This window comes from Zosterops lateralis (assembly GCF_965231275.1).
Source record: "Zosterops lateralis genome assembly, chromosome: 12".
NCBI classification, from domain to species: Eukaryota; Metazoa; Chordata; class Aves; order Passeriformes; family Zosteropidae; genus Zosterops; species Zosterops lateralis.
Genome location: NC_139772.1, coordinates 13,752,086 through 13,776,833, shown reverse-complemented (window position 1 = coordinate 13,776,833; position 24,748 = coordinate 13,752,086). Strand labels below are relative to the sequence as shown.

Here is a 24,748-nt window from a genome sequence, read left to right as displayed (position 1 = left end):
CTGGAAGCCTTACAACACTTAACTAACAAGGTTTTCAAAGAATGAATGGATAATCCTCTATTTCATTCATGGGGAATGGAGGCAAAAAAAAGCAGGTCAAGCAATGTCCCCGCCTGCCAGAAGATACTCAGTTACTGATACTTGGAGCTGCCTTTCTTTCTGGGTTCACATTTGAATTCAGAACAGGCTCCTCCAGCCCTCAGCTGTGGCTGCACTTTAACTGTTTCTGCACAGCAGATTGCCGGGGGTCCCAAGGCTTTTCAAACAAGCACTTTTTGGGAAGAGTTCATCAACGTAATTTTCCTGCAGTATGTAGGATCTGTGTGGCATAGGTGGCCAAACCTTGACTGTGGTTCACCCTGAGTGTTTGTACCCCCAGGTCATTATTTGCTAAACTTTGCTATAGACAGAGCAGCATTTCTGGTGAGAAGTCACCAAATTAATGGCCTGAATACGGAAGAAGGCAGCAGAAGGAGAATGGGACCTTTAATCCCAATATCTGCTAAAAGGAAGGTTTTTTTCTTAGTATTTAGTAGTATAATCAAAGATTTATTTTTATTAAATCAAAATAAAATCAAAGATTTATTCTTATTAAATTCCAAGTTCTGTAAAAGAGAAGAAAGGTCTAAAAAGATTTTAATATCCTGAAGTAAATTAGGGAGCAGAGGCTCCTGTGTACTTGAACCACCACGGAGCAGGATAGAGGATAGAGTTAGCACAAATCATCTGAAGCTATTACCAGACTGATGTAAATATTTAGTTTCTGATTTATTTATCAGTATCAGAGATGTTTTGTGTAGTGTTTGTCAAACACTGATAAAAAGAAGCAACATAAATAACAACCTTTATAAACCTCAGAGTTGCTCAGTCATTATTTCACTGTTGAGATCCCAGTTGTGTGCTCACCATAACGGGATTTTAGTGGGTATCTGGCTGTCCATACAACAGCTAAAAATAAAACAATAACACCCACCTCAGGCTGGCAGCAGGGCTGGTAAATGCAGACCCCCTCCAGACAGCATCCTCCAGCTGATGCTGATTATCTCTATTCTGTTCTCCCTTTCCCTCCAGCCCTGTTTTCCCATCCCTAGATACCAGCAAACCTTTTCCTTGCTTTACTCTACACTACCCCTTTGGTGCAGCGGTTTGACAGGTACCTGACACTCAGCAACAAAAATAAGGGGAAAATATCCCTCAGAACACCTGGAAGCCCAAACTGCTGCCTAAATCACAGAATCATTTGGGTTGTAAGGAACCATAAAGACTATCTCGTTCGACCCCTCTGCCGTGAGCAGGGACACCTTCAGGCTGCCTGTCCAACCTGGCCCTGGACACCTCCAGGGATGAGGCAGCCACAGCTTCACTGGGCAACCTGTGTGTGATAAATGTGACATTGGGGTAAAAATTCGTGATGAAAAATATAGAAATATATGTTAGATTGGTGTTAATATAAGAATGTGAAAAGGTATAGTCTGTTTTAAAAAATTCCTCTCTAGCCAAGTGGCTGCCCATACAGCAACCACTTCTCAGCCTGAGACAAAGAGCAGGACAGGAGCCATCAGGATGGACAAAGACACTGGCTGACCAAGATAAGAATTGGCATCATACCCAGATGAAAAAATTCCTCCCCGAATGAAGAGAGATTCCTCATCGGAGACTACACATCGGAATAATCATGGACCAGCGGGCCTGAGCCGCATGTGAAAAGAACCTTCCCAGAATACAATTTGCAAAGTTGGACAAATCCGAGAAACCCATTCAAAGATGTATTTGGACTATTTGCTAGACTATTCCCCACACCTGTTTTGCCTCGGGACACGAAAAACCCTATAAAACCCCGAGCTGCAATCCGCTCCATGTGGATTTGGGAAATCTATACCTTAGAGTACAGACCCCTGTCCACCCAGCGCTGCGCTGCACGTCCTATTTGTGGTTTCTCTCTTTATCGGTGATTAGGATTGTTTTTCTAATAAATTGTTTCTTTATTAATCCGATTTTTGCCGTTGCATTTATAACATGTGGAAGGGCCTTGCCACTCTCATAGGGAAAAATTTCTTCCAAATAGCCACTCTAACCTTGCCCTCTGTCAGTTTGAAGCCATTCCCCCTTGTCCTGTCACTGCAGGCCCTGGTCCAAAGTCCCTCCCCAGCTCTCTTGGAGGACCCTGAGGCACTGGAAGGGGTTCTAAAGGCTCCACAGAACCTTCTCATCTTCAGGCTGAATGTGATAAATGTGGCATTGGGTAAAAATTCGTGATAAAAGAATATAGCAATATATGTTAGATTGGTGTTAATATAAAATGTGAAAAGGGTATAGTCCGTAGAAACTTTTCCCCAGCCAGGTTTCCACCGTCCCCAGTCCTGGGACAAAAGAACAAGACAGGAGCCATCAGGAGGAACAAAGACACTAGCCAACCCAGATAAGAATCGGCATCGCACCCAGACAGAGAAATTCCTCCCTGAACGAAAAGAGAATTCTCCGCCGAGGAATACACGTTGAAATAAACATGGGCCGATTATTGAAATAATCATTGAAATAACCACTGAAATAACCATGGTACCTTGAGGCACTGGAAGGGGCTCTAAAGGCTCCACGGAACCTTCTCATCTCCAGGCTGAACAACCCCAACCCCCTCAGCCCGTCTCTACAGGAGGGCTGCTACAGCCTCAGAGTATCTTCGTGGATCTGTATACCGGATGTATTGCATCTGATAGTCCTGGAAAGAGCCAAATCATGTGTGTTTCCAGGCAGGCAATGAAAGCAGCTTGTAAAGGGACTGGTACTTCCCCATGCTGAACTGGTTTAGTTTGGGCTGGTTTGGTTTAATTTTACTCTTATCTGTGGTGAAGGTCGGTGTGCTAAAGGTGCTGAAGACACCACCCCGGACCTGTGCCAGCTTTCTCCCTCACCCACCGCCCTTGGCCAGAGTCCCCTCAGCCTCCCGCTTCGCCCCAGACCCCTCCAGGGGGGGCCGCCAGGGCCGGGACGCGGTAGCTGTGTTTGCCCCGGCCCTTGGGTGGGCAGGCAAACACACACACAGGCACACACAGGCACACACACGGTCCCTCCCCCGCGGCGCTCATTCCCGGGCCCGGGGCAGCCGTGAGGCCCGCGGGGTGGGGGGCGGCGCCAGGCGGGCCGGGCCGGGCCGGGCGGCGATGGCGGCGGCGCGCGCGGTGCTGCTGACCGGCTCCAACCGCGGCATCGGCCTGGAGCTGGTGAAGCAGCTGCTGGGCTCGCCGCGACCCCCCGCCTGGATCTTCGCCACCTGCCGGGACCCCGAGGGGCCGCGGGCACAGGTCAGTGCGGGCCGGGGGGGCGGCGGTCACACGCTCGGCCCCTGTTCCCGGCCTGAAGGGCTCTGCGGCCCCCGCCCTGCCCGCCCTACCCTGCCCCGGGTAAAGCCACCTCGGGAGTGCAGCCGGCCAGGAAGCGGCCGTGTCACCCTTCAGGCTGGGCTGTTTGGGCTGCGCTGGATGTGCCCGAACCCGCCCTCTCGTGCCAAGGCTTCTCTGCACGGGCAGAGCTGGGCTGGCCTCGGGCTGCTCGGGCCGGTTCTGCTGTGTCACGCTGCTCTTGCAAACTCTGGAGGTTCAGAGCATGGGGTTTCCAAAAGCGCTGGCCAGCGGAGCTGTGGGATGCCCCTGTCCCTGCTTTCCGCTTTGCTAAAATGGGAGAGACTCACACATGTTGCTTCTGCAGGGAATCACAAAGCTTCCCTGTTCTCCCAGCTTTCTTTACATCCAGCTTGTCTTCCTCTGCTTTCTGCATCCCACTGAAATACTAATAAGGGAGAAACTTGCTCTCTGATAGATCCTGGCTCCAGCTAATTTGTTTGTTGCATCTTCTTGTACGTGTGTATTATTCCATGTCAGTAGTCCTGGCGCAGTGAGAACCCACCCTGCTGCCAACCCAGGAGTGCCCAGCTCCTGCTGTGGCTGGTGCCCACGTCGGCTGGGTCAGAGATAGGCCAGGTCTTTTATTTTTGCCCCACTCTTCCTCCCCACGACTTGCAGGGCAGATGAGATCAGGGCTGACTGGAGGCAATTTTCCTACAAGGTGGTCCTCATGCACCTCTCCTAGCCAGGGGGTCCTTCCCTAAGCCTTGTCCAGCTGTGGTACAGTGAGGGCAGTGTTGTCAGGGTGCTGCTGAAGGCATGACCGCAGGACACAGAGAGCAGAGTATTGTTCCACCAGGCTGGTGTCACATCACTTCTCGTGCCCTTTTGTGTGCCTGGACCCAGTGTTGGGGTGGGGGAAGTTCCTGCTGGGATGGTATGAGGCTGTTGAGGCAGGCAGGAAAAACAGGAGAGGACAAATACCTGTCGGCCACCACAAACCAAATAATGGGTTTTACATAATTTCCTGTGCCCAGGGCTAATGTGGGAAGATGGGGTCTGGTGGGGAATGCCCAGAGATAACTGACAGTGAACCACAGCCAGTGCCAGCAGCTCTCCTGCTCCCTCTCCCTCTCAAAATAAGCCACCAATTTCTGTTTCTCCTGTGGACATGTTTGAAAGAGGTTTTTAGTTCCTTTTGGGCACATTGAACAAGGTGTTTGGTTTCAGGTGGTAAGGTTCCTGCCATAGTTGGAGACTCAGAGCAAAGAGCTGCTAGGAAGCGTGAAGCAGAAAGTTTCCTTTTTGAAAAGAGCTTCTGAATCCTCCACTATGTGAGTTGGCACAGGCAGGCCTAAAACACATAGAGTAAATTTATTTCTGTTATCTTGATAACCAGGGGATCCCTGAAGCAACACCAGGCAGAGGTACAGCAAGGTAGAGATACAGGAGACATGGATACTGTTAAGATCCATGCTAGTGGATCACTGGCTGCTGTTTACATGGTTTATCAAGCATTATTCCCAGCTGTAAAGTGACTTTAATGATTTACAGTCTTCCTCCCGAGACTTTTAACCCACTCCTCCCAGTATCCACATAAGGTGAAAACAACCAATAAAAATGTCCAAAGTGGTTAAATTCGTTAATCATTAATAAAATCCAGAGAAAGTGGATCTGGGACTGGCCTATCCAGATGTGATTTCCTCAAAGGTCAAGTCTGACATTGGCACTCACAGGTGTTCCTCCTCCACCTCATTTCCAGCAGCCTCTGGGAGACACTTCACATGATTCCCCTGGTAAACTGGTCCTTCACAGTTTGCTCCCATCCTTTGCTGTGGGTCTGGCTGGGCTGTGGATGACCCTTTGGGAAAGTGACCACAGCATCTTGCAGTCATGGCCATGTCATGCCCTGAGCATGTGCACATTGCTTTGTGGAGCCTGGGAGAAGCCTGAGAACTAAGCCAGGTCCCCATCACAGCTGTTCACAAGCACTGAGTAACACCTGGAAGATGTTTCCCTCAGGGTGGGCCATTGATGGCACCCACAGCACCTTTGCCTCGTGCTGATTATTTCCGTGTCTCTTTTTGTAGGAGCTGAGAGATCTGGCATCCAAACACCCAAACCTGGTTCTTGTAAAGCTGGGTATGTGTGCTCTGCCTCTGAGCTGGTAAATTTGTGACTGCCAGCCATGCGTGCCCCATTTCTCCTTCCCTCCCTCCCTCCCTCCCTTCAGGCTGTACTTGAGGATCTAGTTCTTCAGAGCTGCTTCAATTTCTGCTGCCAAAACCCCAGCTTCTCCAGACCTGTCTCAGCCTCAGTACCCCATTCCCTGGAGCCTTCTTGCTCCATGGCCACAGAACCAGAATGTTCTTGAGACCCATCCTGGCTCCTGAGCCCCTGGCTCCCCCACCTGAGTGACCACATCCTTGCTGTGCCTTGATCCCAAGTCCTAGGCAAGCCCGGGAGGGCCCTGGAAGGAAGGCAGCTCCTGTGGAAATGCTGTAAGATCAGCCCAGAGCTTGAACAGGAGCAGAAGTACCTTGCAGAGCTATCCCACAGCAGGTCCCAGCACATTTCTCTTGGGGACTTGTCCCCCGGAGACTGCCCTGGGTACTCCGGAAATTGCTCAGACATAGACTTTGGAGACGGTGGCTGCTGGGAACTGATGCAGCGTGGCAGTCACAGCAGCGGCTTGCCCCCAGGGTGGGCTTTTCCTGGTGGGAGCCCTCAGCTGGGGCGGAGGAGGCGGTGTTGGGATGAGCCGGGATGAGTTGGAGCTGGTTTCACAGCACCATCTGGTGCCCATGGATGGAAGGGCCGCGCGGGCCAGAATGCGCAGCGTTCCTCGGCATCCTCCCATCCCTCTTCTGCCCCGTGGCTCTCAGACTGTTCTCTCCCACTGCAGATGTCGAAAACCCCTCGGCTATCACCGATGCGGCCAAGGTGGTGGAGGGGAAGCTGAACGGGATGGGGCTGAACCTGCTGATAAACAACGCTGGCATTTACACCCCCACAGCCTCGCTGGAGACGGTCGATGCAGAGGACATGGTCAGGGCATACAAGACAAACGCAGTGGGGCCAATGCTGATGGCCCAGGTATGGGTGAAACTCTGGGGATGAAGTTTGGCCCAAGTTGAGGGTAGCCCGGGCTGTCCATTTCTGTCACCACAGAAATCTTGGAGGGCTTTGCCAAATTTCTCAGGGCTGTGCAATGGAGGGCTAGGGCTGCTCTTCAAGCCTAAGCCTTCTGCAGCCTCTCTGAATTGTGCAAGTCTAACTGGGAGCAGGCAGGGCCACTGCAGCAACCCCTGGGCTCTCCTGACATCCTGCTGTTCTTCCTCCCCCTCCCTGGGTTGCAGTTGCTATAAGTGAGACTGTCTTGAGGGACAGGTGTCTCACTAGGTTGTTTCTCCCCAGGCCTTCCTGCCTCTGCTGAAGAAGGCTGCCCAGGACAGCAAAGAAAAGGGCCTGAGTTGCAGCAAGGCAGCCATCATCAACATCTCCACCATCTTGGGGTCCATCAAGAAAACACCTGATTCCTTCTTCCACCCTGTCATCTCCTACCGCTGCAGCAAGGTATGGAGGGTGGTGACCTGCCCTGGCTCTTGAGTCCATGGGGGTCAGGGCTGCCCTTGCCAGGCTGGAAGCACCTGGGATCAAGAGATGGGACTTCCCAAGCTCCTATGGCATCTCCATGCCCACCTAGGGGAGACACACACCATCTCTTGAAGATCTGGAATTGCTTTTTCTCCCTCACCAAGAGGCAGTGATGGGAAAGGGAACCTGGTTCATGGAGCCTGTTGCTGCCCATGGATGATACTTTCTTCCTCACCCAGGCTGCCCTCAACATGCTGACCATGTGCCAGGCTCTGACCTACAAGGAATCTGGGATCCTGTGCGTGGCACTGCATCCTGGCTGGGTGAAAACAGACATGGGCACACAGGAGGTGAGTTCTGGCCAAGCAGGTTAACAGGGTTAATAGGTGGAACCCAATGCTACAAACCTGCACAGGAGGTGTCCCCAGGTGGCCAAGATGGCTCTCTGGAGGGAGGATCCACGTGAAAATGAGCTGCCTCTCAGGCTCCAAATTGCCCATGTCTGTGTTGGGCCCCTGCAAAACATGTGGATGCTGTCTGGGAAGTAGCTTCAGCACATATCAGGCTGCTTGTTCGGGGGGCAGAAAGGGGCTTTAGGCAGCCTGGAAGATATGCAGAAAACCTGAATCCAACAGAGCAGGGAGGAGAGGAGCAACATCATCCTATCCTGTGCCCCATTTCTTGAAGAACTGCAGCTCTGTGAGGTTTCCACTCATCCTACAGGATCCATGTTTTGCAGTACAGCACTGGAGTTTTGAGAAGGCTGCACAAAGCATCTCATTTGCAGCAGGGATCTGTTCCTGTTTAGTTAAATCTGTGGCTGGGTTCCCAGCCCAAGCCACCTCCATCCAAGCCAGCAGTGCAGATACCCAACCATCCTCCCACATAGTGGACTTGCCCCAGCTCCCGTGGCTCTCTGCTCTCTCTGGGTGGAAGGAGCCTTGCTGTCACTGCACATGAGACACATGGGTGCTGCTGAATGGCCTGGAATGATGGTGGTGTCTCATTTTGCCCTTTGCAGGCTGACCTGACAGTGGACACAAGTGTGCGAGGCTTGTTGTCTGTGCTGCCAATCCTTTCTGAGAAACACAGTGGGACTCTGCTCAACTGGGAGGGTAAAGCTATCCCCTGGTGACTGCTCTCTATCCCTGCCAGGGACTCCACAGTGCCACAGGACTCCCTGAGTGCACCAGGGTGCTTCGCCCTCTGTGGTCTGCAAGGGACCTAATTGGGACTCCAGTGGGTGGGCAGGATGTGTTCCCTGTCTTCACCTTGCTAATAAATAAAGTCAGTTAGTACCTGTGCCTTCTCCCAGATGCAATGTCTCCACTCTGACTGTCTTGTCTTGCCCCTGCAAAAAATAGCCTGGCGTTATTGTATGAACTTGGAGGTGTTTTTCCTGTGATCTGAGCAATCTGCCTGCCTTGGCTTCAGCTGCTCTGAGCTGAAGTGATGTCCCAGGGCACATGTAACTCACCCAAAGCTCTACTGTCCTCCTGTTGTCCTGCCTGGCTGCTGGGTGTGCCCAGGTCTGCCTGGTCTCTGCCATGCTTCCACCAAAGCATGGTGTATTTGCCATAGTTTGCTTGGGATCACTTTGTGTTGGACATGGTGTCTTTGGGAGCAGCCTCATGGTTGGAATGGGAAGACTAGACACTACAGTCCAGTTCTGCAATTCCAGGCAGGCAGCTCTTCCCATGCTGGTGCCTCAATGGGGCATGGTACCCCTGGGTGGGGGAAATCTGGTCCCATGGGGGATCACCGCACTTCTGTGGGATGGAGAAGCTGAGAACCTTAATAAGGTTGCTGGGCAACCCTGGACTGCATGTGAATTTGACTAGGAAGTGGTACCAGCCCCAAAGAAATGGATTTTGGGGTGGTATTGGGGTTTCTCAGGAGGGTTTTACCCTTTTTGGAAAGAGTTTCTCTTAAAGGAGCATGGCCAAAAGGAGCCAGGACTCCTGCAAAACCAAGCCTGGTCTCAGGTGGGCAAAGCAACCTGGCCTGCAGCACAGGCAACCCCCTGCTCCTTCCCCCTGCCACCAACTTTTCTTTCTCATCTGGAGGACCAGCTGAAACATCTGAGTCCCTCTGGACTTTGCTGGGATTGTACCTCTTCCTGGAGTGGGAGCTTGCCTGCCACCACGAGCTTTCCTGGGAATCTTGAGGCCAGGCCCCACCTGGCTGTGCAGAGGAGCTGTGCTCCCCATGCCCAGGCTGACATGCTCTTTTCCAAGCCTATACTGTGCTCTCCAAGGCCCTCAAGAGCCAGCACTGCAAGCAGAGCTGCAGGGAGCTGTACTCACATCAGGCACCCACTGCTGCCTGGGTATCCCCTGCCAGGGAGACACTGCCTTCAGCCTCATCCTCAGGAGAGCTCTGAACCATCTGGGCTCTTCCACCTAATCCAGCCACCCGATTTCCCATGTAAATACTTGCTCTTTTCTTTCCCAGCTCATTTCTGTGCCAGAGTGGTCAGTGCCCGCTTGGGCACCTCCCTATCAGTGCTGCGGTAACAGCAGGAGAAGGGAAGGAATGGCTGAGGGACAGGAGCGTGGGTGAGGGGCCTAATCCTGCCAGTGCATTGCTGTTCTCAGCCCAGTGCTGGCTCAGAGACATGGCCAAGCCTCCCCCGATGTGCCCTCCCTGCCCCTTGGCAGAGGTTCTGCCCCAGTTGCTCCACACAAGCCAGCTGGAGCCTGGCCAGCCTCCACAGCCTGGCTCCATGCCCATCTCTCTCCATGTTTCTCCCTTCTGTCCCACACCACGTGCTGGATCCTGGGAGATGAGCAATGCCAGAAATCCCACCATGGATTGCTGACAGCTTACAGTCATCATCCCCCTCATGGTCCTTGCCAACCCCATGAGATGTGTGTTACTGCTCCCTTGGGAACGTGGCAGGAGACAGGACTGCTGATGGCTGGGACAAGCTCCATCAGCCTGGGACATCACCTGGGATGTGGTCAGGTCACCCAGGGCATGGGCAGCCCTGTGTCTTGAAGGTGGTAGGAGGAGGAGTGGGAAGCTGTGCAGGTGGAATCCAGTCTGGCACTACTGGACACAGCTCCTGGGAAGAAGGACTAACCCCAGGGCACTGCTGGGCATTGAAGCACCTGGATCATCAGCCTGTAGGAATCCCAGTGCAGTGGTCTTTCCTGTGGGTGTTGGGATAGCAGGCTAATTTCTGTGCAGAGCCAAGTGGAAACAGGTAAGTTCATCCCATTTTTAAAGCCAACACAAGACTGGGGCAGGATGACCCAGCTTGGACCTCTCTGCAACTGGGATTTACCCTGGTGAGTGCTTTGCCTTTACAAGTGCAGCCAAGTGCTCTCCAGGAGGCCACCCTTCCACCCTCTGAGACAAGGGAACATATGCTGGAGCTAAGCCTCCAGGGGCTGTGCCACCCATTGTAACTTGGAGGCCAGGGACCTCTGAGAGCCTTAAGGTGCTCCAGGGTACGTGTTCTTCAGGAAGCCTCAGTAAAAGGCCAGATGGGCAGGTCTCCCTGCTCAAATGCTTGCCAAGTAGTGTCGGCTTTTCCTTTGCACAAGTTCCGGGTGTTTGTGCTCATGGAGCTGATTATCTCCCTGTTTCCTCTCCTGCCTGATGTTTCCTGCCTCCCTCCCTCCCTTTTGCTGCTTTTGCCCTTTGTGTCAGGCTTATTTCCTGGCTCTAGGAAGTGTCAGACCTCAGTATCCCCCCTGCCCACTGGGATGGCAGCACATAACCCTGTGTCCTTTCACTGGGTGCACAGCAGTGCCCCAGGAGATAATTGAAATCCCAGCTCTACCTGACCAGCTAGCTGCTCCCTGGGAGCACAGGTAGCTTTGGACAGAGTAAATGTATTTTAGTAAGTATGATCCATCTGCTTTTACCAGCTGGTCCATCTCAATTCTGAAGCTGGGGCACAGGTGCCAGCATTGGTTTCAGCAGTGGGGATAGCCAGACAACCCCTTGAGCACTCTACTCTTCCTGAGGCTGCACAGGGTCGTGGAAACATGTCTGGGGACTTCCAGAGACCATGGGTAGGGGAAGCTGTCACCCAGAGCAGCTCAGCCAACCTCCCTCGGCCTCTTTGGAGCCATAGTAACATCTAGGGGCAAACATCTCTCTGCTCCAGGGAGCCCAGCAGCTCTCCAGGCTGCAGGGATTGACCTCAGTGATGGGAAAGTCTCGCATTTCCCAGGGTCTTCCAGCAGCTGCCTTAATCCAGACCAATAACCACTGGCAAAGACTTGTTGCACCAGGAGCTGGAGTCAGGCAGGTTTGTGGGTTGGGGTAGGAGCAGTGAGGACATCGGGAGTCCTGACCTGACTTGACAGGATCAGGGCAAAACCCATTTTGAGAGACACCCTCCCACACCCGACTGGGGCAAACAGCAGCAGGCAGAGCCTCCGTGAAAGGCAAAGGCTGCTACAGGAGGAGAGGGTCAGAAAAAGGAAACAACGGAAAAGGGCTGCCCCGCGACAGCGATGCAGCTGCGGAGGTGGAGCAGCAGGCAGGTCACAAACAGCCGCACACGAGGAAGTGCTGGGACACCAGCCAGCGTGGCCAGGCTGCAGCAGCTCCAGGTGCAGCAGATCTTTGCTGAGAAGGACCAGGAGCAGAGGCAACCAGAATTGCAGGGACCGCAGCCAGGACCTGGAGATCCCCTTTGCAGGAGTCATCTTCCAGCCAAACTTCCTTCTGCCAAGGTGTGCACAGTCTGTGATGTGGGGGGTGGGGCAGCAGGATGGTCGCTGTGGGGACCACGTGCTGGGTGGCACCGTGGTCCTGGGGCTCTGAGGCCTGGGAATGTGACCATTCCCAGAGCCCCCAGCAGTGGGAAACACTGATGCTGGGAAGGCTGGACTGTCTGGGAGTGCAGGGTTTGGGGGGTGCTGGGGTCCAGGGCTGCCGTCAAAGCACAGGGACCCGACTTGAGTCCGTGAGAAATGAGGCTCTGGAGGAGGAATGACCGAGTCCCTGCAGCACCAGGGCTGCTGAGGAAGCCGAGTGGGACCAGCAGATAATGTGCTGAGGCTTCCTCTGGCACAGCTGCAGCTGCAGGGCTGGGGTTGCTCCATTGCTATCAGCCCCTGCAGAGCCCCGTGCATCCCTTCTCCCTCCTGTATTATTGTTTGCTGGGAGGAAGCAGCTCACCAAGTCCCACCTCGAGCTTTTAACCCACTGGTGCCTGCCCTGATGCTCTCTACTCACATCAGCCAGAGCCAGGCAGGCTCCACATCTTCCCTGGGAGGATGGTTTGCTACTGGGAGCTTGCTCCAGGCTTTGCCTCCCTGGCAACCGGCAGCAACCCTTGACTCATCTCCCCCAAGCCATGTTGTCTCCCACAGGTCTCCCACAACCCCTTTTGCAGAGGGCAGACACTGGCATTGTCTCCTCTAAGGCCCTGAAAGCTTTAGATAACAATTATTCCCTCCTTCCTCTCTCTTCCCCTTTTTAGCTGGTTGGATCCTGTCTTGTGCTTCCTCTGGAAGCCCCCTGGTCTGCTGGGGGGGGCACCATGGAGGCAGCAGCTTTACCAGCTTCACACAGACTTAACCCAAAACCCTAATAAGGGGTTTGGAGGAAATCCATCTTGGGAAGAAAACTGCAGCACTTCACCAGCTTCGTTTGACAGGCTGGGATTTAATCAAACCCTGAGATCTCCAGAAGTGCTCCTTGGGGAAGTGGAAATCAGACAGAACATCTCAGCAGCCTTCTCCAGATTGTCATCTTCTCAAAAAACTGAGCTCTGCCAAATTGTCCCCACTTCTCGACTGGCAGGGAGGGGACATCAGTGTCTCATCAGCACAAGCTGGGCTGTGCCCTCTCTGGTGATGACCACCGAGGGACATCTTTCCTGAGCGTCAGTGTCCCTGCAGGAGCAGAGGTAGGTCAGCCTGATGGGGTGATGCAGAGGTGCTCCACGTCCCCTGTGAATACACACGGATGTTGATGAGACCATCACAAGCCCCTGTGCTCCCTGTGCACCCCAAGAATAAACCAGAGGTTTGCCTGATCTGTGCCCTAGGGCCCTGACACTGCCACACCCATGGATCTTAAAAAAAACCGAACCCATTTGGGAGTGCAGGAGGGTGCACCCATGGGTCACAGAGAGGTGCTCGCCCTTCCTCCCACAGATGGGCTCTGCCCATGCCTTTGCCCCCAGGGATGCCCACAAAAGGGATGATCCCTTGGCCATAGCACCCAGTCCTGCTCTGCAGGGTCCTGCCAGGGGTTTGGAGCAGGTCAGCCTCTCCCTGCCCATCCCATGGCACCAGCTGGGCCTGAATTTCCAGCTTTTGCAGAACAAGGTCCCGGGTGGCTGCACTTGGAGCTGGCACTGTGCCACGATGCCAGAGTGCCTGTCCAGTGCTGTGAGTGTGCAGGGGGGGCTGTGGGGGTGGCAATCAGCTGTGGCAGGCTTCCTGCTGCTGTCTGCAGGACAGGAGTTGCTAGAGGGGTCATCTCCTCAGTCCCCAGAATGTCAGCACACAAACGTATCTGTTCCAACTCTCGACCCAGACCTGCTGCCCTGGAGCATCTTCCCCCACTTGTTGTCTCAAGGCAGTGGAGTTAAGACCCTGTCATGGCAAGAGCAAGGATCCAAGCTTATTCTAATGAGTTCTCTCCCCCATGTCCCTCTCCTTGGAGCCAGGGAAGTGACGCTGGGGAGGAACTTGGCTCCTCTTGTTTGTTATTACAGGATAAAGTTACCCTTTAAAGCAGAGCCAGTGCTGTCAGGGCTGCATACCATCCGGGAACATCGCTCCTTCCAGCAGCTCCACACACTTCTGGTTATTGTGCTTGCACAGAGCCAGCCCAGCCCTGGTCACAGCAAGGGGGATGCAGGTGGGAGGATCCAAAAAGGAGCCTCCAGGCTCTTTTCTTCCCACCCTGGGAAATTTGGGAGAATAGGGAAAAGGCCTCTCTCTGGAGAGCTTTTCTGACTCTAGAATATGTGGAAAAGAGGAGCAGAAAGCAAAGGCTGGGAGCAATGAAAGGAAAGGGGGAGCTGGATGTGGTTGGGGTGTTTTGGGGTTTCTTTCGTCTCCTGGGGTACTCACTGGCTCAACTGGGGACCCTCTGGATAGGGCATGTAGCTGGTTGCCCCAGTTCACAGGCTGGGCAGCAGTGTGCAGCTGGCACCCATCCCATCACCCCACAAATCCAGTGGCAGCTCAGCATCTCCAGACAATGTGCAGAAGGGAAGAGGGCTGGCTTCTCCTTTGAGCTGCAGCCTCTGTCCCTGGGGGTCCCAAATCTAGGGGACCCCTCGCTCCTGTGAGCTGCCCCCCCAGGAGACACCCCATCACCCCAAGGCTTTGCAAGACATGGGGTTTTCTTAGCAGCAGCCTGGCCATCCTGCCCACACTAGACCCTCTGGAGGTGGCTGGGGACTTGCTCAGGGTTTGACTGCCCCATGCTGAGCTATGACACGCCTGCAGGGTGGAGGGGAAGGAAGCTGACCCAGTGGAGCCGAGCCAGGAGAGCTTCCTGGCAGTGAGCTCCAGTCTCCAGTGCCTTCCAGCCATTTCCAGCCATTCCCCAGCCTGGCATCCACCAGCTCTGTGCCGTTCAGGAGGCAAACGCCAGCTGGGGCCCTGACACCGCCACCTCAGCGGGGTGTCGAGGGAAGCCTGACTCATCCCCAGCCGGAGAATCTGAGACTTGCACATGTAAACAGAGCTGGCCCTCGCATGCCAAGACATGTGACAGATACAGGAGAGACCGGCTGGAGCCACAGCCTGGGGCTGGTGCCATTCACACAAGTGCTAGAGGCATGAACAAGAGCTGGAATGGGCCCGGCTCAGGAGCATCACTTGGCTGGGGAGGGTGTGGCAAGATCCCTGCTATCAGCATGTTCCCCCTCTGCTACCCCTACCCCATTGGCAGCTTTTAGCAGCTGGTTTTAGTCCTGATCTTTCTGTTTGACTGCCACTGCTTTCCTCCAGGGACACCCTTCCCAGCACAAACTGGGACTGTTTGGGCCAACAGCTCAGGAGAGGTAGAATAGCTGCAGGATGACCAGGGCAATGGTGGCCTTGCCACCTCTGGAAGCATTAAAAAAACACATGGATGTGGCATCTGGGGGACGTGGTTTAATGGTGGGCTTGGCACTGTGGGATTAACAGACTTGATGATCTTAGAGGTTTTTTCCAACCTTAATTATTCTGTGAGAGAAAAACTCCTGAGATACCATCCCACAGTGCTAGCTTCAGAAGCAGAGTACAACTTGCAGTGTGAGGAGGTCTCCCTGTATGTCATGCTGGGATGGAGAGAGTGTGGAAGTGCCAGTCTGGGAGCACAGAGGCTCCCCAAGTGCCTGTTCCATCTCAGGAGCAGGAATCACTCAGAAACCTCCCAGTTATTCAACGTGCTCTCCAGCACGTGATTTCCCTTGGGTTTCGATGTGCCTTGCTGTGGGCTCCGGGCTGGGAGAGCTGTAGGCCAGTGAGGAGAGGAGATATCACAGCCACTTCCTATCCTTGTTTACCCTGCACAGCCGGTTTCATTTCCTTAATCCCCATCCCAGCATTTTCTTTGTTGTTTTCTTTGGAGGGGAGGGAGCTTTGCTGGAGGCTGGTGCTCGGGGCAGTGAAGGAAGCACTTTCACGCTCTGGGAGACCAGAGTGGGTGCCCACTGCCTGTTCCCAGGTGGACTCACTCTGCTCTTGGGTGTAGCAGGTGCAGCTCACAGGGGGACAGGGACCCCACCTCAGCAGTGGAGCAGATCAGGGTGTGTGTGGGATCCCCTGCCCTGCTTGGGAGGCCTATATTTACATGCATTTGCATACAGCTCTGCCAAATTTGCAGACTCAGCCCTGCCAAAACACCTTGTGCTCGGAATGGCCTTTTGCTCTCACATCCTTATAGCTTTGGGTCAATGTATTCCTACCTCAGCCAACCTGACTGGCCAAGCTTTGCTTCATCTGGTGCAGTGTTGAATCCTCAAGGCTGCTGACACCTCAGCTGTGGTCCAGCTGTGCCATTGTACAGTTGTGCCAGTTGCCTTGCCATTGGCTACGTCTGCTGGGCTGGGCTGGTTTCTGGACTTGCCCACAATCTCAGCCTTCCTGCTCAGTGTTGGACCATAGCAAGGGACTGTAGGAATCTTGTGAATCATGGATACTTTTGGAGTGATCCTGTGGGTGTGTGCATGATCTGGTTCCTGCTGTACTGAGGTGGGGATGGCTGCCTGGTTGCAGGAGGTGGAATGATCCCGGGGGATGTTCAGCCCCCCAGGCTGAGCTGGGATAGTGGTTGGAGATGCTGCCAGTCACCTTCCCAGAGTGGAGGAGGGAGTTAGGAGGGGGGACAGGTGGCTGGTGGCTGGAGAGTCTAGACCAGTGCTGTTCTGCAGCTCCTTACCCTCCTGGCCTGTGCTGGGGCTAGACTTAATGAAGTCACAGTCTGGATGTCTTCCTGGCTTTGCTGCAAAGCCCTGACCTGGATCCCAGATTGCTGGCCAGAGTCTGGGAGAGCTAACCAGCACCCAGTGCTGGCCAACACTGGGTTTGTGGCCACTCTGGGGGTATCCTGTCTTCCCTTTCCCCAGCCCCACGGGACACCCCATGGAAAAGGACAGATTGGGTCAAGGCTGTGCCCCAGCCTGCTGCCACTGTGAGCTGGCCCTGAGTGTCGGGGAAGGTTTTCCAGCAGAGCTCAGAGGACCTGCTGGCACAGCCTTTCTGTGCTGCTGGCCAGTTCCCCAGCATGGCCAGGGCCCTGGTGAGTCAGCTGGAGCAGCAGCTCACATTGCTCATGCTGCATCAGCGCCGCCCTGGCTCCCTTAGCTTTTTACCAGGTTGTGTTCCCCAAAAATGCACAGCTGGAGGGATGTGGAGCTCAGTGCTGGGGTGCTGGGATGCTGGATGCTCATCCCTGAGGTGGTGGCAGGGATGGTGGCAGGCTCTGTGGAGGCACCTGAGCTGCTCAGGGGGGTGGTGGCTCTGAGTGTGCTCAGCCCGCGTGGCTGTCCCAGTGCAAGGCTTGGAGCCCTGGCCTGTGTGTGTTGCCTTGCTCCAGCACTGAGCAGGAATGCTGAGCACGCAGCAGCTCCAGCCTGGAGCCAAGGGCTGGCCTCCAGCCCTCCAGAGAGAGGGGAGAGGAAGACGTGGCTCCAGGCCCAGCCTGCAGTGAGAAGAGCAATTTGGGCAGAGACCCGCGGTGCGGGGCTCCGCCAACAGCTCAGACCTTTCTCTGTACCACAGCAGGCGGCTGCAGGCAGCTGCCACGGCTGTTGCTGAAGCTCCAGGAGGAGGGGAATGTGCTTGGAGTGGTCTTGGGTCACCAGGCTCTGGAAAGGTTTGATCCTGTGCTGGGAGGAGCTCACTAATGCCAGCAGGTTCTCAGACTAAGTGCCCTTGGGTTCAGGGACTCTTCCCTGCACCAATGCCCAGCTTCTCAACCAGACTGCTGGGAAGCCTCCTTCAGCAACAGGAGTCCAGGAGTATCCATATCCATGCTGGCAGAGTTAGCCCAGGAGTATCTGTATCCATAATGAAAGGATTAAACTAGGAGTATCCATCCATATCCATGCTGGCAAGATTAGCCCAGGAGTATCCATATCCATAATGAAAGGGTTAAACCAAGATTATCTGCATCCATGCTGGGAAGGTTAACCCAGGAGTATCCAAATCCATGCTGGGAGGTTTAACTCCTTCCTGCAGCAGGCACCATACCTCCATAAATCCAGGAGGGAATTTTGGAGGGCAGGCAGGCCAGGGGAGCTGCCGGAACTCGGGCAGGAGCCTGTCCTTGTTTTTGTTTGCCAAGCTGGTCCGTGCTGAGCAAGCTCCCAGAGCAGCCAGTGCAGTGTGCCAGCCCTGGCCTTGGCACAGGGAGTGCTTGGCTCCACAGCCCAGCCTGGCAGGGCAGGCAGGCGTGTGGCCGAGGGGAGGGTGCAGTCCCCTTTCCTGCTGTCTGCAGGGATACAGCTGATCCCCAGCAGCAACCAGGAATGCGGTTTTACTTTGGGATGGTGGTGCATAGGTAAGTGGAATGTGGTAATGTGGGTCAGTCTACCTCCAGGCACCCCAAGTTTTTACTGAAAAGGTGGCCAAATCCTGGAACAGACTTCCTAGAACAGACTTCCTGGAGAGGTGGTTGGGGTCCCAAGCATGTCAGTGCTTAAGAGGCATTTGGAGGGAGCATAAAACAACATGCTTTAACTTTGTGTCAGACCTAAAGCACTCAGGCAGCTGGCCCCAATAACCCCTGGATGTCACTTTCAACTGAAAATGTTCAGTGGTGACACCATGTCCAACTTGTGGGTGGGATTCAGCCCCCCACTTGATCCAGGTAGGATGCTGGATCAAGTGATGACAGGGTGGCACAGTGGTACTGAGTGTGCCGAGCACCCTGGTGGGACCAGGGACAGTGACCCAGGCACTGGGACCTGGGTTGAGAATGGAAGGACATAGGGGTGTTGGTTGTACAAGAAGCTCAGCATGACCTGGCCATGTCAGCTGGCAGATTAGAAAGCCAAACATATTCTGGAGTCCATCCTCAACAGAGTGAGTAGCTGGCTGAGAGAGGGGATTCTGCCTCTCTGCTCTGCTCTGCTCTGCTCTGCTCTGCTCTGCTCTGCTCTGCTCTGCTCTGCTCTGGTGAGATCCTATCTGCAGCACTGCATCCAGTCTGAGGACCCCAAAATAAGAAGGATGTGGACCTTCTTTGAGTGAGTCTGAGGAGGCCATGAAGATGCTCAGAAGTCTGGAGCATCTCTGCTGTGGAGACAGGCTGAGGGAGTAGTGGCTATTCATCTGGAGATGAGAAGGCTCCAGGGAGACCTTGGAGTCCCTTCCAGTATCTAAAAGGGCTCCAAAAGACCTGCAGAGGGACTTTAGAAAAGAGCACAGAGTGACAGGAGAAGGGAGAATGGCTTCCAACTGACAGAGGGCAGGATTAGATGGGATATTAAAAATAAATTCTTCCCTGTGAGGGTGGGGCGGCTCTGGCACAGGTTGTCCATAAGAAGCTGTGACTGGCTCATCCCTGGAAGTGTTCAAGGCCAGGTTGGATGAGGTTTGGACAAACCTGGTCTAGTGAAAGGAGTCTCTGCTCATGGCAGAGGGTTGAAACCAGGTGGTCTTTAAAGTCCCTTCCAACACAAACCATTCTGGGATTCATCAACCACATGGCTTGGTGGATCCACCCTGGCAGCCTTTCCTTGTTGGCCTTTTGGCTTGGCTTTTCCCTGGTGGCCTCAGGACCTGCTGTCTCCTCTCCCATTTTTGCATCACTTCTCCTTCTGTGTAACCAGGCCAGTCTGGAGAACTGGGCTGGGAGCTGGGATGCCCTGGTTCTCACTGAGCAACCTCGGCAGCAAATGCTCTGCTCCTTGATGTGGCCCCAGGAGAGTGAGAGTGGTGCAATGATTTCCTTGTCACTGATATTGCCCTGCTCCACTGGGCTCCAAGACCTGATGATGGTCTAATTAGTGTTTCTGCCTCACAGGGCTGGCGGGAGCACTGCGCAGCCTTGTCCTTGCATGGAGGGTGTCTCACCAGGGCTGCAAAGGCTTCAGTTCCATTTAAAACTGGGTCGACTCAGGAGGATCCAGGACAGATAGGAGAGAGATAGTCTTGGGAGAAAGGAGAGGAGCAGGGTGCATCCCCCCAACAGGCATGTGGGTTCCTCACCCCTCCACCCTCAGGGATGCTCAGAGGTGTCAGGGTTTAGGAAGTGGACTGGCAGTTGTGGAAGCAGCACTGTGTGACTGTGGCATGCCTCGGGTGACAGCCTGCATTTTATACTGCAGCTGCCTGTCCCTTAGTTGGGGAAGCTGGGAGCAACTCTTCTGCTGCTTCCCTAGGATGCTGGAAGCTGGTGGGATGGGGAATGTGGATCGGTGCCAATGCTCTGCTTCCCCACAGTGGACTTTCTGATTGGCAGAGGTTTGAGCATGGCTCAGTTGGATGCAGGAGCTGTGGGGGGAAGGCAGGGTGGGGTGCTGGATGTCACAGAGGTAGGAGCAAGGATCTTGGGGTGCTCCCTCTGCCACCGACTGACTGACTGCACAGCCTTGGCCGCGTCATTTCACTGCTGGAATGTGAAACATGCCCGGGGTCTGTCACAGAGCAGTGACGCCTGGGAGGCTGCAGTGGCCCTTGTGAGGGGGAGACGGGGGTGGTGAGGGAGGAGGTGTTGCTCCAGCCATCGCTTCCGTGGCAAGGGGAGGCTGTGGGTGCTGAGTGCGGCAGGAAGGCAAACAGCCCGGGGCCAGGCAAGCCGGGCTGCTCCCACTCCCCTCGCCTCGGGGGAGGTGGGACCCTGCTCCGGCTCATGGCGGGGCTCGTGGAGCCCTGCGGAATGTTGATGGGGCGGCGGGTCTGGAACCCCCGCGGGGCCGTGGTGGCGGTGGCAGGGGTGGCAGGGGTGGCAGTGGTGGCGATGGCGGTGTCGGCAGCGGTGTCGGTCGCCTCGGGGAGGGAGGTGCTCCCGTCCATGCAGCTGCCATTGGCGCTGGCTGGGCCGTGGTTTCCTGCCGAAATCACATGGCTCCCGCGTTTCCATGGAGAGAGCCGGGGTGGGCGCTGCCAAGAGCCTGCACGAACTCCCCGCTTGCTCCCGTCCATGGGAGTGGAACAAAGGGGATGCACCGAGCCAGGCCCGCTTTCGCCCCGCGCCTCGTCCCCCGCCTCTCCTGGGACATGTGAGTGCCAGCGGCACCTCCGCACCCCGCGGTCACGGGGGGGTCGTGGGGAGCGGGGTTGGTGGCCTTAGCAGGGCGACACCCTTGGGGGGGCCACGTCGCCGCAAGACACCGCCCGCCCGCGTCCCCCCTGCCGCCACCCCGGTGGGCGCCCCGCGCCGCGCTGGGGGCTCCGGGCACGGCCGGAGGGCGGGGACGGGGACACGGACACGGGCTCCGCTCCCCCGCCCCACTGCGGCTCCGAGGACCCTCCGCGCCCCGGCCGGGACCGTGGCCGGAGACGCCCGGAGAAGGAGCCGCCTGACAGCGGCACACCAGGGCGAGCACCCCCGGTGTCACACGGTGCTCCCCAGACCCTGTCTGGGATAGATCAGCTTCTCCAGCCGCTCTTTTCGCTCCCGGGTTTGGAATGACGCTGGCGGCACGAAGCGTGTCCTGCCCCGGCTCCCTTGGGGCTGCAGGCAGGGTGCGGGCAGGGGTACGGCGGGCGGAGGAGAAGCCGCCCGTGCCCATATAGGGCCGTGCCCGAGCGCCGGCGGGACGGCAGAGCCCTGCACCCCGCGGGAGAGGCTGCAGCCATCGCCCCCAGCCCAGCCCCGCGCCCGGGCGGGACCCGGTGGCTCCGGGGGGACCGGGGTGCACCATGTCAGCCGGGCGCCGCCTCCTCCTCCCGCCGGGGTGACGGAGGGAGGAATGCTCGGGGGAATTAATGAGACAGATCTCGCTTTGTTGCTGGCCCGATCCTCCTGTCTTCCCAGCCCTTCCCAGCCTGCCAAGAAGTGCTCGGGAAGGCCTCGCACCATTAACCCTTCCCCTGCCGCACCTCCGGCCATCCTAGGGCGTGCAAACAGCCCCAGCGGGTTTCGCCCTTGCCACATTCCCAGAGGAGACTCTCGAGGGCACTAGGAAGTCCTGGCCATCCCATAAACCCCATGTCTCCCGTCTCCTGGCTGGTGGCCTCACTGCGTCCCCCGGCAGGGCTGGGACGTGAGGCTGTGACGCCTCGCAAAATCCGGCAGTGCGGGGCTTGTCACCAGCTTGTCACCAGCGGCGTCGCCTCCTCTCGGCTTGTGGGGGTCTCCAGTGCATTGCCACAGTCCCCTGGTGGAGAGGAGCTGTGGTGGCATGGTAGTATCCCTGGCACGGTGGTGGCTGAGTCCCCATGGAGGACATGGCAGGATGGAGTTGAGCATGGAAATGGGGGCAGCAATGGACACGGCAGTGATGGGGGATGTCAGGCAGGGGGTGCAGCTGAGAGGTGTTGGGGTGTAACCAGGGGATAACTGTTAATCTGTAGTGAGGACAGTGGTGAGGACAGGGGTACGTGTTCCCAAGCCTTGCTGAGGCTCCTGGTCAGAGCTGCTGCTTTGCCCAAGAATCTGCTGGCTGGGTTGCAGCAAGGTGCCTGCGATGGGCATAGTCCAGTGCTGGCTGGACGGGAGGAGCTGGATGGGCACAGGGTGTTCCCCAGGAATGCCACCAGGCTGGGCTCCAGATGGTCCCTGTGCCCTCAGCGGATGCACTGGAGCTCCTGCCATGACACTGACCTAAAGGACAGGACCCTGGGAAACCCATGGCGGGCAGGGAGCAGCTGGCATTTGAGATCCCCAGGGCACAGTGAAGGCAGCCCAAGCCGTGGCTTTGCGTGGGCTGAGGCCAGTGCTGGGCTGGGACGAGCTCCCCGCCGCGTGCTTTGGGGTTATTTATAGGGCTGCCATTTATATCGCTTCTATTTCTGCTGCCGTGTGGGGACCATGCGAGGAAGCGAGGGGGGAGGGCTCGAGTCTGCCACCGCCCCGTGCCCGGCCCCTCCAGGGAGGGATGCTGCTGACAGCTTTAGGGCCAGCCTGGCTGGGGGTAGAGCCTGGCATGGCACAAGGGCTGCTCCTTCTCCAGCCCTCAGGGCATCCACTTGTGGAAAAAACTCTGTTGGGCTCCCAGGATTTTTTGGAGTTGGCTTTGCCAGTTTTAGCAGAAAATAAAGTCTGAGCAGTCAGCTGTAGCACTGTGGTGGAGGTGACCACCTGCAGCTCTAGGACCAGCTGTCCCAGTCCAGGACAAGTCACTTGGTCACTTACTGGGCTTCTCCTTCAAGCCATGACTATGTGTTTTCTTGCCGAAATTGTCATCTCCTGGCTTTTCCCAGGACTGCCCCATGTCCAGGAGCTTTATGCCCCCTCACCAGGCTGGTGCTGATTCCATCCCCACAAACCCTTTTTGCCAGCCATGACTTTTGACACTGACTGAGGCTGGCCTATGCTCTTTCCTGTCAGGTTTCCAGCTGTGGTGACATTCCCAGGCACTTAAGGATGTCTGTGGCTGGGGAGCACTTGTCCAAAACAGTCAGAAATAGCTTCTTCATCACCTTGGTCTTTGGTTCTGGTGCCACCAAGGCAGTGTCATGTTGGGGCTGGTAGCTTCTCCAGGGGTGAGTGGGCTCAGCCTCAGTGCTGGTGGTCCCTGGGCCAGCAGGGAGAAGCTGGAGAATTTCCCTAGGACTCTGCTGGCAGAATGTGGGATCTATGGAAAGCTGGTCTTCTATCCCATGGAGGGCAGGGAAGTGGGAATAACCTGCTGGGTTTTTCTGCCTGTTCATAAACTGGCCGAGGCTGTACATGTGTGTCTAAGAAAGGCTGCCTTTTTTTTTTTTTTGCATGTTCAGCTGTTGTGGTTGGGGTGGGGATGCACTGGGTGGCTGCCCAGGCCTGGTAAGAGGAAGACATAAAGGGACATCCCCAAAAGAGAACACCTGGGGCATTACACCCACATCCCTGATGCAGAGGAGATATTGAGGCATCCACCCTGGCAGGTTGAACTGAGCCAGAGTGGTGAATATGCAGGGAAGCCCCCTGGGCTGAAGAGTCACATGGAGTTGTCCCTTCCTTGCACCCACTCCCTATCCCTGCCCAAGCCAGGAACAGGGACTCATTTAACTCAATTACCACCCTGGAACTGCTGGTGTGACTTGTGCCCTTCCTCTGCCCTCCCTTGGCAAGGTGTCCTGACCTGTCAAACCCTGCCAAGTGCTGTGCAGGGTGCTCTGAGGTGCTCAGAGGGCATGACTGATGTGATGTGTCCTTCTCCATTGCCCTCTGCCACTTTTGGAATGCCTGACGCTGCCTTCCTGCCTGCTCCTGGTGGTCTCCCCAAGGGTGATGCCCGGGGCGGTGCCATTCCAGGCACCTCACCCAAGTGTCAGCTGCCACACAGATCCCCCTGGCACTGCAGGCTACGGAGAGGCAGAGTCTCTGTAAGCAGCACAGCCTGGCTGTCACCCCTCCGAGGGAAGCCTGGAAGTCCCCTCACTCTGCGTGGCACCGGGGAACGCCCCTCCCGCGGCTGGGGCAGCTTTAGCCTGGCTCTCTCATTAACCTTTAATGAGAACAAACAAGCTGGCATGGGCCGGCGCTGCGGGCGCGCTGCCTGGCCGTGTGCCGGGCGCTGGCCCCGCACGGCTGCCAGCACGGCGCAGGCTTTGCACAAGGATGGTCAGAGCCGGGGCGGTGCCGGCAGTGATGCCGTCCCCTGGGGAGAAGCAGCACGGGGTGAAAAGCCGGGTGGTGGCCGCTGCCCACGGCAGCCGCCAGGATGGGACTCTGCCCGTCGGTGGGGAGAGCCGGGGGGATGCGTTGTGTCCAGGCAAGGTAGGAGACTTGGTCTTCATGCAGGTTCTGGAAGGCTGGGGTGGAATTGGGCTTTGCAGCGTGCTGGGCTGCCGGCTCCCCACGGCCCGGGCACTGGCATGGAGGCTGCAGGATGGTGGGCACCTGGGATGGTTCTTCTTTGGATGCTTCTCAGAACCAGCCCAGCCTCACCAGCTCCAGCTGCTCTCCCAGTGTGGCTGATGCTGTGCATCCACCTGGGCACCCACCTGGGCACTGGGACCGGAGGGTGCCCGGGGTCACAGCACTCTCTGGTGACACCACTGCAACCCCAGCTCTGCAGGCCTGGCTGTGGCTGGCTCCAGAGCCACTTGTGGGTGCCCATAGTGGGGCAGCCATGCCACCATACATGGGAGTCCCTGATGCTTCTTGTCCCCTAAGGGACCTGCAGGGAGAGGACCTGCTCTGGGCTGGGGAAGCAATGCCACAACAGGCTCACTCTCTGGGGGAGGGGTTAACTTTGTGAGAGGACCTCATATCTGCAAGGCCCAAGACTGTCCCAGTGC

The 24,748-nt window shown here is 56.1% G+C and overlaps 2 protein-coding genes across 5 annotated transcripts in view; both read left to right on the top strand.

Annotated features, from left to right (window-relative positions):
- Positions 1 to 3,137: 3,137 nt before the first annotated feature.
- On the top strand, positions 3,138 to 8,251 carry LOC310914248 (C-signal-like). Its single transcript, XM_083870276.1, has 6 exons — positions 3,138 to 3,299; positions 5,429 to 5,480; positions 6,244 to 6,434; positions 6,756 to 6,914; positions 7,175 to 7,285; positions 7,957 to 8,251. The coding sequence occupies exons 1-6, from the start codon at positions 3,159 to 3,161 to the stop codon at positions 8,068 to 8,070; spliced, it is 768 nt and encodes a 255-aa protein (XP_083726402.1). The 5' UTR covers positions 3,138 to 3,158; the 3' UTR covers positions 8,071 to 8,251.
- A 3,204-nt stretch (positions 8,252 to 11,455) lies between these two features.
- Positions 11,456 to 24,748, top strand: part of RIPOR1 (RHO family interacting cell polarization regulator 1) — a 31,968-nt gene continuing 18,675 nt past the window's right edge. For 2 of the 4 annotated variants that reach the window (XM_083870254.1, XM_083870256.1), the window contains exon 1: positions 20,455 to 20,580. In XM_083870254.1, the coding sequence (XP_083726380.1) occupies positions 20,502 to 20,580 (79 nt within the window). In that variant the 5' untranslated portion in view covers positions 20,455 to 20,501. Of the gene's footprint in view, positions 11,630 to 12,381; positions 12,811 to 20,454; positions 20,581 to 24,140; positions 24,225 to 24,748 lie in introns of those variants that run through there. The other 2 variants (XM_083870257.1, XM_083870258.1) reach the window with 2 other exon arrangements.